The 12,407-nt window shown below is 49.2% G+C and overlaps 1 protein-coding gene across 6 annotated transcripts in view; it reads left to right on the top strand.

Moving 5' to 3' along the window:
- Window positions 1-11,919, top strand: part of MVB12B (multivesicular body subunit 12B) — a 53,156-nt gene extending 41,237 nt beyond the window's left edge. For 4 of the 6 annotated variants that reach the window (XM_015879485.1, XM_015879488.1, XM_015879487.2 and 1 more), the window contains 2 exons: window positions 916-975; window positions 3,188-7,508. In XM_015879485.1, coding sequence (XP_015734971.1) covers window positions 916-975; window positions 3,188-3,274 — 147 coding nt within the window. In that variant the 3' untranslated portion in view covers window positions 3,275-7,508. Of the gene's footprint in view, window positions 1-915; window positions 976-1,633; window positions 2,575-3,187; window positions 7,509-11,043 lie in introns of those variants that run through there. The other 2 variants (XR_001558730.1, XM_015879486.1) reach the window with 2 other exon arrangements.
- Window positions 11,920-12,407: the final 488 nt, after the last annotated feature.

The raw sequence follows: 12,407 nt of genomic DNA on the forward strand, positions 1-12,407 counted from the left end.
AGAGAAAAATGATTCTAGCATTCCTGTTGCCCTCTGGCTTGAGAGATTATTTAAGTCAGGGAATCTCTGGCGCAGCAGCAGAGCAGAGAGGTCCCCATGCATAACACAGCAGCACAGCTGGGGCATCCCCATGGATCCACTCAGTACGGCATCCTGCAGGGCATGGCAGCCCCACAGCACTTACTGGAGTTGGTGGGCTGGAGCTTAGAGGCCCTGCATCCCATTACCAGTTCTTTAATCTATCTAATGGCTAAAACAGTATCTCTTTTAAAGTCAATTTATGAGAAGCTGTTACAGCAAATGCAGAGCTGTCAGCTGTGTCTGATTTTTCCCACCATGCTCCTGCTTCATACATCCTTTTTCTCACTGACACAACCTGTGTGTGCAGCTGGATGGGGTTTTTCCACAGCCATTGCTCTTTGCAAGGGTTGTTTATGGGCCGTTATTCCCAGAAAGCTGGGACCCCTACTGCGAGGACAAATGCAGAGAGATTAGGCTGTGCTAATCCTCCCTTCAGATCCTTTAGACACCATTGCCACCATATGGTCAGTTTGGTCGCAGCTTTCCCTGCCCGTGCCACTCACACCTGCGTGCTGCGGCCGAACAAAGTCTGTGGGCAGTGCAGAGCATGTGCTGAGGGCAGCGGGGTGGCTGAGGATTGACCTGTCATGAAGCGACATGGTGATCAGTGTCAGCTGTCCCCAGTTAGGGAGAAAGGCATTAGAGCTGTTATCCCTAAACCAGCTTCTGCTTCTTCACTCTTGTGGTGCACCAAGAAATAGGATTATGTGTGCATTTACAGATGGTGCCTCTAAGTCTCTGGTGGTATTTGCTAGCTACAAACAATATGAAAACAAAACAACAAGGAAAAAAAAAACAACTCAATTGGATGTTTGTTTCTTTTTTCTCCCACAGATGCAGCCAGTTGATCTCCTGGGCATCACAATCAAAACCCTTGCAGAAATCGAAAAGGAGGTAGGTACCCAGCCAAGCACTGAGCAAAAGCTGTGTGAGATCTGTGCTTATTTGGTTGCAAGATCCTCTGCCCTGTGGCAAAGCTCTCTTGTCTTTCCCAAGTCACTGCTTGTGGATGAAGTCAGTGTTGAGTCAAGTAGTTAATATGGAATTAGAAACACCTGTGATTTGTGCCTACTGAAGCTTTAGGTGTTGAATCTAGTGGCAAAGTCTGCTGCCCTTCATTTCCAGATGTCTCTTATTTAACATTTCTTTCTTGTTATCAGCAGGTACTGCCTGTGTACATCCTTGGTCACAAACAAACACCATCAGGGTTAAAGGCAGTGTGTGCTGGGAGGTGGGCAGAGGTGCTGGCACCTGCCCCATTTCCTCACACCCTCCTGATCCATTGCAGGCTATGTATTTTTCAGAGTAATGAAAAGTCTAATTATGCAGCCCATATTCCTTGATGAAGTATCTTGTCTGCACATAGATAGCTGCACATATAAATATTGCGAGTTTCTGCATGGCTTTATTTCCCTTGCAAGCAATAGCACCATTACAGCAAATCTTCTGGATTTCCAAAGCAGCAAGAATGTTTTCCCTGGAGCTACATGCCTTGCAAAAAGTATTCCCAGAGAATTCCAAGAGTTATTGTTCTCTGTTGCTACGTTTGCAGATGTGTGCACCCATCCTCCAACCTGCACAGTGAGCGAATGAAAGGACCCCACCGTGCCAGGGAAATCAGGGAAAATAGGGGCCAGTTCTATTCTGCGCACTCACGCTGTGTCTGGAGTCAGCCTCTCACTGTACCAGGCCCAAGAACTGCATGACTTCAGTGCTAGGGAGCAAATGGTGAAGCCCAGTGAAAGCGGAGGGTGAGGATGCTTGGTTTTAAGGTGTGGGCACAGTTTGCCCATAGTTCAATGGATGTATGGCAGTGAGGAGCAGAATGGACGCACGCCATCTCCTTGCAGGGCTGCAGCAAGTTGTGCTTGCTGGTTCTCATGTCCCAGGCAGGGAAGCTCCCCTGTGTGTGTCCAGGTGAAGCAGGCGGGCTGCAGGTGGTGCAGCTGTGCAGCAGCAGGGCTGTGCTGTGTGTGCAGCTCCAGCAGCACATTGAGCTGTGCTGCTCGTGCTGCTCCAGGCCTCGGCTCTGAGCGAGGCTTCCTTGTTAGCCCAGCATTGGGCTGAAAGTCTGGAGTCTAATTAGCGAAGTGCACATCTAATATTAATCATTCTCTTTAAGCTGACAAGGAAGGCTGTCCATTTAACCACTTAATCGCTCCAAGTTTTCATAGGCTGCTCTTTGCAAATATGTTTAATGAAGAAGTTGTAAATCTAAAGGAGCTTTAAATTTTCATTTCATACCGAAATATTTCTCCTTGTTCTCATGTTTGTAGTCAATTCTCTGGAGTGCAGTCACATGAAATGTTCTTTAAATGAACATATTTGCTAACTGGCATGATTTCAGTTTTTAAAACATTGGTTCCAGCAATTAGGCATTTTTTTCAGCTCCCAAATGACTAGAGAAATTCGTCTTGATTATAATTGCTCTTAGCCACGCATATCTAATTTGTGTCTTTTTAAGTGTTAATTAGTAAACAGTTTGAGCTGACATCTTTATGCGTTTGTTTGTTGAAAAATGAGGCTTATTGCTGCCGTAGCTCGGGGTGGTGCTGCCGGCTGTGACATCATGACATTGAGGTGCAATTAATGAAGACGTGCTCCCAATTACAAGGCGCTGTGGCATCACAAGATGGCAGCTCGGCGCGGTGCGGCGGTTACCGTGGTTACTGTGGCAGCGCCAACTCCCGTCGCGCCGCGCGTACCCGGTGACGCGGAGCGGGGCGGGAGGCACCGAGACACGGAGACACGGCGCGGCGCAGCCCGGGCGCGGTGGCCGAGCACCCCCTAGTGCCGGACGGGCTCCCTGCACCGCGCGGATCCCGCTCCGCCCGCAGACGATGCCGCCCGCTCGCGGTCCCGGTGCGGCCGTGGCTCGGCCCCGCCCGGCGCTGTGCCGCGGTGCCGAGTGCCGCCAGGTGGCGCTGCGGGGACGGCCCCGCGCTGCGCAGCTCCGTGGTTACCGCGGGTCTGTGGGAGAGGGGCGATTCTCCTGCGAGGCACAGGCGGGGCTGCCCGGCACCCCCCGCCCCAGCTCCCACTCGGGACGTTTCCCCCGTGGCCGCAGGCTGGTGTCCCAGCGGTGCCTCTGTGTCATTTCCCGCAGTACGACTACAGCTTCAGGACGGAGCAGAGCGCGGCCGCCCGCCTGCCGCCCAGCCCCACGCGTTGCCCACCCGTCCCACCGTCCTGAGGGGCCACCGGCGCCGGAGCGGCCATACGCGCGTACTACTGAGCGGGACGCGGTGCCGGGCCCCGCTGCTCCGGCCTCACCCCGCCCCGCACCACTTCCGTGTGCCCCGCACCACTTCCGTGTGCCCCGCTCCGCCCGTCGGACCTCGCAGCCCTTCGGCCGCTGCCGCAGATGCGTGTCCACGTGAGTATGACCGCCCGGCAGCCCCTGGTTGCCCCTATTCCCATATCCCCTGCTGTAGGACGGTCACAAAGCAGCCAACTGTAGCAAAGCGCTGTGCACCGCCAACGGTGAGCTCACAGACAGACGATCGGGAACGCTGGGCAGCGAGCCCTGAGAAAGAAGATTCAGCCGTCAGCAGTGGAGCCCAGGCTGTACAGCCAGGCCCAGCCCTCATGTCCCACCCCTCCTATGGTGCTTGGTGGTGGCACTGCCCAGATCCGAGTGACCGGCAGCTCCACCGCCATCAGCCCAGGCTCAGCTCTTTGTTTTAGCCATGGGCACGTGGAGCCAGGGTCTCTCACTCAGGCCTACATTGGGCCGCTCCCCAGCAGCTGGTAAATGGAGGTAGCACAGAGCACGGGCTGTGCTGGGATTCCTCTGCTATGCACAGGGACCTCGAGTGACAAACATCCTGGCTGCCCTGGGCTTGATGCTGACTGTGAGCTGTGCTGAGCCATGCCCTGCTGACAGCTGGATGCTGCTGCCCGCCTGTGGCGTGGAGCAGGTCTCTCATTTTCGCCTCATGGCTGCTAAAACAAGAGGCGTGCCCGTTCCCTTCGGCACTCTAGAGGGAAGCACTGAACTCTGGCGTAGCATAGGCTGAGAGCTGGTGCATAAAGCCCTGACCTCAGCCTCCTTGTGAGCTCGCTCCAGAGCTGAATGCATGTCTTGGAAAAGTCTGTTGCTGTAATAAGTTATTGAGAAATGCCTATCTGACTCTGCTGCTTTTTTTGAGTTTCTGCTGTAGAACAAAGCTACATCATGGCAGCGAAATGGCAATTTTAAAGTAAGTGTTAAAACGAACAACTTTTTGTATTGTAAAATAATGGTTACCTAACCCCATTGAAATGCAATTGCCATAGTAACAAATAACAGTATTGCCGCGCTCTGTCTGGGTCAAGTGTATGCGCTGACCTGCTTTGCACTGCTTTTGATGGATCTTGTATTTTCTAGTCGGATGGAATGGTGACTAACGGTAGGTTTTGTACTGTCAGCTTGTATTTTTTATTTGTACATATGTAAAGTATTCCTTGTCCAAAGACTCATTTCTGGTTTTAAGGCACCATATCGTATTTCTGGGATAATGAGCACAAAATACCTTAACATTCAGGATAGTCTGATTCCAGTTTGTCAACTTCTTCCAATCAGGTAATCATTTTCTAAAACTGCCTCTGTAAAGCAAGGCTGTGTGATTTGAAAGCACAGGCAGATTCAGTTGCAGGTGTGTCATAATTTTGTCAAAAGAATTAAAGCTATTTCATTTGCATCAGCTCTGGAGGTTTGAGTGACCCCCTGGAAGTGCTCATTTACTTGAAGGTTGCAGTACCATTTGTAGTTCTTATTTATCCTGCAGGAAAGCAAAGCCAGACCTCACTGCCAAGCTTCACAAAGGCTAGATTGATGATGCCGACATCGACAAATGAACACACCATGGCAGCCTGGTCATTTGGCTCAGGTTCACTTGAAGTTCAAATCCACTCTATGCAGTAGTAGTATGCCCATATCATCCATCTTTTGTCGTTCTGTGTTTCTGCTTGTAATTTGTCCTGTAGTTTTCTGTGGCATCCATTCATAGCTTCTCTTGTAGTACAGTGGATGCTGCAGGTAGGTGGAAGCTGGCTGCGGTGGTACATTCCTCATCACATTGGGACAGCAGAGCTATAGATAGCCAGCGTTCCCCATTGCTGATGGCAGAGGAGCGAGGGCTGCAGAGACAGCGCCAAGCTTGAGGGTCAGCTTTTGCTCCCAGGAGATGGGGGCATATCTGGAGGAATATCTGGTCCCACCACCTCTCCACATGCCAAAGGCAGTGCCAACCACACAGTGGTGAGGAGTGGCTTTGGGCACTGCCAGGCTCTGATCCAGGGCATCTCTCCTTGGGGATGCCTTGAGGAAACAGGCATTGAGTCTCTTCCTGTGAGATGTAGCTTAGAGCAGGTAACACTTGTGCTTTTGTATAGCTTAGCCTTCTTCAAGTAGTAGGTTCAGCTTTCTCCTCAGTAACCTACAAGAAACACTGGATGGCTCAAAATGCTGACAGGACAGGCAGCTGGCACAAGCATCTAAGAAATCTTCCAGATGTATTTGTATAGTTGGTTCTCCTCTCTTCTCTTACACTAGCAAATCTACTTCCGGGATGCATCTGCAAATAAATTTGGAAGATAAAGTTGGTCTTTACAGTGTTTCTGCACCATGGCACTGCAGAAGATAGCTGTTCCTGAAAGTATGGAAAGTGCAGCTGCAGTTCTCTCTGTATGAGCACAGTAGGGATGTTCTGAGTCCTGAAGGCCAGTTGTGCTCTCTGCCGTGCTAACCAGAGTCTAACAGCCTGTTGGCATTTCCAAAGGGAGAGAGCTCAGAGTCTCTACTTAGAAGGATGGTGTGATGCAGCACAACTTGGCTGGTTTTGTGTGTCATTTTCATGATCCACTGATTTTAGGAAGCTTTCTTGCTGCACCTCTGCATCCCCAGACTGTGGGTACCAGGTCAGTATTTTTGCAGGCAGTTTTTGTACTGTTCTGTAACTTTTGTACTCTCGGTTGCTCATTGCAAGGCTGGTCCTTGCATCCTTGCAGCGATAACGCTGGAGTCCGCACAAGCATCTCTGCATCTTCCACCTTCCCTGTCCAACGTGCAGTGTGCTGGCGTTGCCCAGGGAGTCAGTGTTCAGTCAGCCTGATACCAGTGTTGTGTGGCTGTAGAGGAGCCTTCTGAAGCATACATGGGACAACAGAAGTGGATTTGCAGAGCTTTGCCAGATGCGTTTGGCTACCTTGTCTCTCTTTCTAGAACAAAACTAGACACCAGCTAGCTTAATGTTGTGGCTAATGGAGAAATTAGTTTACCGAGTTACCCACCAGATTTGTGTATCTGCAAGAAACAGAAAAGCAGCAGCAGTTTAGTTACTGTACAGTATACCTTCTGATGTGAATTAGTAGTGGCATGCTGCCTCCTGGATTTCCCTCAGCAAAGAGCATACTGAGGTGACTCATGGACTATCCAGGACAGACAGTGATGTCTAATGTGTTAATTATGGAAAGGCAAGATGTTAGTGCAGAAAGTAACGTGGATTGTGAACTTTGTGATCAAGCGTGGCCAGACATAGCAGATGTCTTCCTGTGGGAGTGATTTATAGCTGTAGTTTGTAGAAATAAGCTTTGTCAGACTTTTCTCCTTTGCCTGTCACTGCAGTTATCCCGATGTTTGTAGGAGAGGATCCCCTGAGAGCCTTCTGTGTAGTAGGATGTTGTTGATTAAACCTTGGGTTTTTTTGTGTGCTCACCTGGTGACACCTGGCAGGGCTGCTGTGACTCTCCTTGTCCCTTTCCCAAAAGAGCAGCACAAGCAGCTGCATAAAATGGAGCCTGCAGCACTTGGTTTACCGGTGTCTTTAAAAAAGGAAAAAGATAATGTCCCTGCTGTGCTCATCCAGCAAAGCAGCAATGCTGGCAGAATGAGGGCTTGGCAATGGAGACCCAGCCCTACGGCTGCTGTGCCCCACTGCCTTCCTCCCACAGTGTGTCTGCATTGAACATTAACTCAGCCTCAGCCTTGACCAGCAAAGATCCCAGCACTGGGGCAGCTGTGTGGGGTCAGTGTTTGCTGTTCTGAGCCATAAGGTCAGAGTGCTGCAGGTAGGGAGGGTGCTGCCTGCTAAAGGAAAGGCTCGGTGTGGTGCTGCTCACTTTGTTCCTTACAGGGAAGCCAAACAGTTTGGATGTTTTGGTCAGTTATTGTGAAATTGTTTCCAAACAGCAGCAGTTCTAAATGTCATTCATGCAAGTGGAGGAGAGAAACCTTTTATGTGGTTGGAAAGTGTTGTTTTGAGATGCTATGCATTTTGTTGGGTTATTGAAAACAAATTTACTGTGCATTAATCTAATGAATGTTACTACCTTTTATATTTATTTTAGATGACTCTCCTGTATTTTACAAAGGGAAGTTTCATTGTGTGATAACAATCTGTACTCTTAATATAATTTGTTAAATAAAATCTGTTTTAATTGGTTTATTCTCTGCTTTATGTATGTGTTAAATTTAGAGCTTAAGAAGTGTACAGTGCCACAGCTCCTGCCCGTGGGAGCAGAAACACTCGGCCCTGGGACCAGTGTGCTGGTTTGGGCTCATCACCATTACTGCGCTGGCCTCTTTGTATCCCAAACTTGGAGTTAGAATATGTCAAGAGGAATTAAACATCAGTCAGAGCTACTCTGAAATCCACTACAGCACACTGGTTTTAACTGAAGCACCTGGAACACCAACCAAATTACAAAACCACAACATTCCACCCCTTATTCCACATCGCTTCATCATGCTTAATATTTATCAACATACAAACAGAACAGTAATTAACATGCATTACATATGCACATACATACATATATACACACACATGGAATCACCGTCTGCACTCCCCCAGCGTCAGATTCCCCTGTGGCACACATTGAACATCCCCATCCTTCTGCATCACCCACCAAGTGCATCCAGGTCCTTGTGCAAAAACAGTTCCACGGAGGGGTCTCCCCTTTCCAGAGGCTGGGAGGACCCAAACCGCTTTTCCCGGCATATTCTTTACATGCACCACGGTCTCCCTCCACGGTACACAGGGAGTTGGACTGCGTAGGGCCGTCTCAGTTGGCTGATCCTCGGGTGTTTACCAGCCAGGTGGTTTCTGCTAAATGTTTCTCCCAGTTCTTAAATGTGGTTCTGATGTGCCAGGCCATCGAATCCACACGGTCCAATACACTCTGTTATCCCTCTCCCCCCCTGGCTGAGGGTAGGGCCCCTCTATTGGTTACCTGTAGCAGTAGAAGCAATCTCAGTAGTGGTTGACCTCTCTTCTAATTCTCTCACCCGTTCTTGTAGTGCATAAGTGGGTTCATCGTGCCACCTCCTCATATCCTCTCCATGCTCACGCAGGTAGTTCCACATGGCACCACGTGACATAGGCTCACTGCGGTTATTCACTCAAGCAGGTGGACATTCGCGTCTGATGGCTGAGACTGCCACAGATTCACTGTGATTCCTTGCCGTGGACCAGTTCTTCAGCATGCTATCTTGTTTCCTCTCCATTTGGTCCAGTCTCTCCGTTATTTGGCAGATGGCTGCAATGGAGGCACGGGATGGTGCTAGTGTGTTTTCTGCATTTTGAAGTGCAAGGATCAGCTCGGAAATTGGAGGTCTTCTATCCAGCTCTTCATACCTGTTAACTTTCATTAATAGTAGACCGGAATATCTCTCTGGTGCTGATTATATGAACTTCCATATTTCAGGAGTACTGCTCACCTTCTCTGGGTCATGGCCATCATGTGGGTCCTTAGGGACAAACATGGGATCGAACAGCATTTCTGCCACAGCCATTTCTCTCAAGTATTGGATGCCTTCCTCAGTCGTACTCCATTTTTCCAGTACAGGCTCCAAATGATGTCTGAGAGGATAGGTTCCCTTTACAGCTGATACCATTCTTTCCCAGGGAGTGACGACTCCATCGAGACATCTGCTGATCCCTCTATCAACAGATGGGTTTCGAGTGATGTTTCCTAGTTGACGAGCCTGATTGCAACTTAGGGACACGCTGCTGGCCCCGTTGACCCAACACCGAAGCAGCCAAGTGTCGACATTTTCACCTGGGGCTTGGGCTCCTTGGATTGGAAGGTCTCATAGAGGAGCAGGTATTGCAGGCCTTAATACAAGAGACTCACAAAGGTGCTTTCCTCTCTGTCCCAGCTGCACAGGTCACCATTTCCTTATGCTTGGTGCTAACGGGGGCTTTCTGAGTGGTTTTGGTGGGCCTCAAGGGCTGAGGTCAGATACACCCTTTCCTGTGCTCTCAAGCTACCTGAGAGGATGCTGAAAGAGATGTGATCTGAGTTCAGGCACAGGACATAAACCATGGGGGAAGAGGAGGCACTAGCAGTCGGACCAGGAACTGTGAGCCCTCCAATGAGCTACGGAGCTGACAGCTCCTGGCTGCCCATGGCTGGCGCTGCAGAGGTGATGGCATGAACCCCATGAAGGTAATTTGCTTTTGTTTGTGTTGGTATCTATCCTTGTAAACCAGTCCAAAATATCTACTGAAAACCAGTTCAAAATATCTGCTGAATTCTATGCTGCAAAGTCAAAAAATCAGAAGTCAGAATATGTTGACTTAAGCATTTTCTGGAGGGGAAAGGACCACACATGACGCATACACTGCTGCACAGGCAGTGTTTCAAGTGCATGTGGCAGTGAGTTAGTGGAACAACTCATTTATCCTCTATAAAGTGGCCCAGGCAGGGCCAGGAGTGGCTGGCATTGCAGCAGAGCACAGCAGGTGACAACAGGATGCAGCCTGTGGGACTGCAGGGCACCTTGCTAACACAGCCTCAATCCCCATCTGCAGTGACCCGACAGCAGGCAGGCAGGACCCTGGGCCTTGATGCAGGGCCTTCTCTTGGAGGTGCTCAGCATCATCTCACCACAGCTTTGGGGCTCAGTGCTGGCACAGCATTGGGGTTTGGTGCTGGTGTAGAGCTTCTGACACCTGTGTGTGGTTTCTGCAGGCTTCGAGTGGCCCTGCTGGGCTCAGGGCTCCATGGTCTTATTTTTTACAAATACTATAAATGAATTCTGCAGAAATAAACAGGGTTTTATAATCAGCTCTGAAATAGGGCTGTATTTTAAGAGAGGCAGTTGAGGGTGGATGTGTGAGTTACAGGGAAGGTGCCGTGCTTTTATGACCTGCATTCTGCACTGTGTGGCCCTGCTTCATGCTCTCTTTGTTGAGCACTGCTGCTGGCCAGAGATTTAACAGCAGCAGGGGAATGTGACTGGGAAGGCCTCAGCTCCAGTATCGCTGTCAGCATGATCTGCAGGGCAAAGCTACCCCTGCAGCAGGGAGAAGGCTCAGTGCGAGGCAGGATGGGGTCAGGATGATGCCCAGCACAGGGATGGTGCAGGCAGCAGCATGGGCGGTATGCAGCAGGGGCAGAGCTGCTCTGTTGGTTGGGCAGGGGGTCCTGGCCCCATGGATCCCAGCCCTGGTGGTCCTGGAAGCTCTCTCCCTTTTGCAGGCACCCCTGGGGGTAAAATGGACTTCTTGATGGGGGAGAGGCTCATGTCACACCATTAGAACTCAAGTTTGTTATTCATTCTCCTCTTATTTTTCTGAACTTGACCCAGCAATGGTGCACACTATGACCTCTGGCATCTTGTCTCACCCCAGCCAATATCCCCATCTCACATACTTTGAGTGCCCTTTGAATTAAAGGAGATTAATTCCCAAGTTCCCGACATGCTCTTCAGGCACGTGTTTTTATAACCTCCTAAAGCAAGTGCCCCTGGTTTCACCAAACCAGCTCAGCCTCACACTGCAGGCACTGGGAGCTACCACTTGTGCCCAGAAGGGGGGCACCCTGCTGCACCCACTCACAGCCTGGCTGCTGGCTGAGGGTGCAGCAGGCACGGGTTGGCAGCAGCTGTGGGTTGCAGCGTCACAGGCTGCTGGGCTTTGCGCTGCTGTGGCTTTTGTTGATGTTTGTTTTCTTTGCCTCTTCTCCCTCCTACAGCTTCAAGAATTAACTCACCCTGGGAATTTCTCCAAATCCTTTCCCTTCTCCAAAGTGATGGATAAGCCATGTAACTGATTGCCGTGGCCTCAGAGAGAGTAAACATCTTCTGCAGCTTAAAATGAAACTTTCTCACTCCTTGGTTAATGAGTGTTGAAAGAAGCATAAATAGAACTAACACAGGATTTCCATGACTAACAGGATGACCGCATCAGTGAATGTTGTCGGGGTTAAAAATGACTCAGCTTTTGCTTCCCCGGGGCATGATGTTTTATCCCGCGGCAGGAAGGGCTGCCAGCAGCACTTTGAAGGTCTGGCACAGCCGCCACAGCTTGGATTGTGAACTGGGAAGTGTTTGACTGCACAGAGAAAGAAAGGAAAATCCTGAACTCTGCTCCATGTGTGCAGATTTTGTGAAGATAAAGGAGCCCACAGCTTTATCCAGCCATGCTGACTCTTTTCTTTTCCAAAGCCTTTTCAGATGTTTTCACTTTTCTGCTTGCTTTGTTGAAAGATGTAAAAATTTAAGACAACCACAAAGTAAACATTTCAAAACTTTCTATTCTGAAAATTAGCAACATTTTCAAAATCCCCCGATTTCCGTTTCTGCGTGATCCGAAATGAAGATGTTTGTTTGGCCTCCCTTTGGCTGGCGCTGGACTTTTGTTCATCGATAACCTTTCTCCTGTTTTTCCAAGAAAACAGGTCGGTTCTTCAGTAGAAACACCAGATAAGTTGATGTCTTGTCAAAATAAAGCAGGTTTTCCTTATTAGAGTGAAATAGTAATGAACTCATCTGCTTCCAATACTTATAAAGAGAAGAGAAGGCCATTAATTCTACTGCTTGTGAATAAAACCATCTGTGATTTCTTTCCATTTGATGTGTTTTGGTTTTAATATACATTTTTCACAAATAAGTGTCGGGATTTTTTGTGAAAATGTCACATTCAGAATCTCATAAAGAAGGAACGCGAAGAGGAGGAAACGAAATATTTTGTTAGCTAAGTAATTTCTCACCTTGCACAGAGAATCAAATTCATGCCAACTTTAACACATTAGGCGACAGAATTACATGTTCGGCTCTAATGCGATCCGTGACATGTAACGAGGCAAATAGAGCATGTTTGGAAGTTTGTTTTCCTTTGGGAATCACACAGTACATTTAACCTAATCTGTCCTGACACTTGAATTATAACATTATGAGCTTCTTCAGGGAAGCAAAACGGTAGATGCCTCTTTTTAAAGCAAAGCAGAAATTAACAAAGCGGGCAATGCGTCGGGGAAGGAAGGCCAATGGCATCATGTCGCAGTGCCCTGCAGACCTGGGTTCCAGGCTGCTGCTTTTCCAGAGCTCTCGGGTATCT

Source organism: Coturnix japonica, chromosome 17 (assembly GCF_001577835.2).
Source record: "Coturnix japonica isolate 7356 chromosome 17, Coturnix japonica 2.1, whole genome shotgun sequence".
Taxonomy (NCBI): domain Eukaryota; kingdom Metazoa; phylum Chordata; class Aves; order Galliformes; family Phasianidae; genus Coturnix; species Coturnix japonica.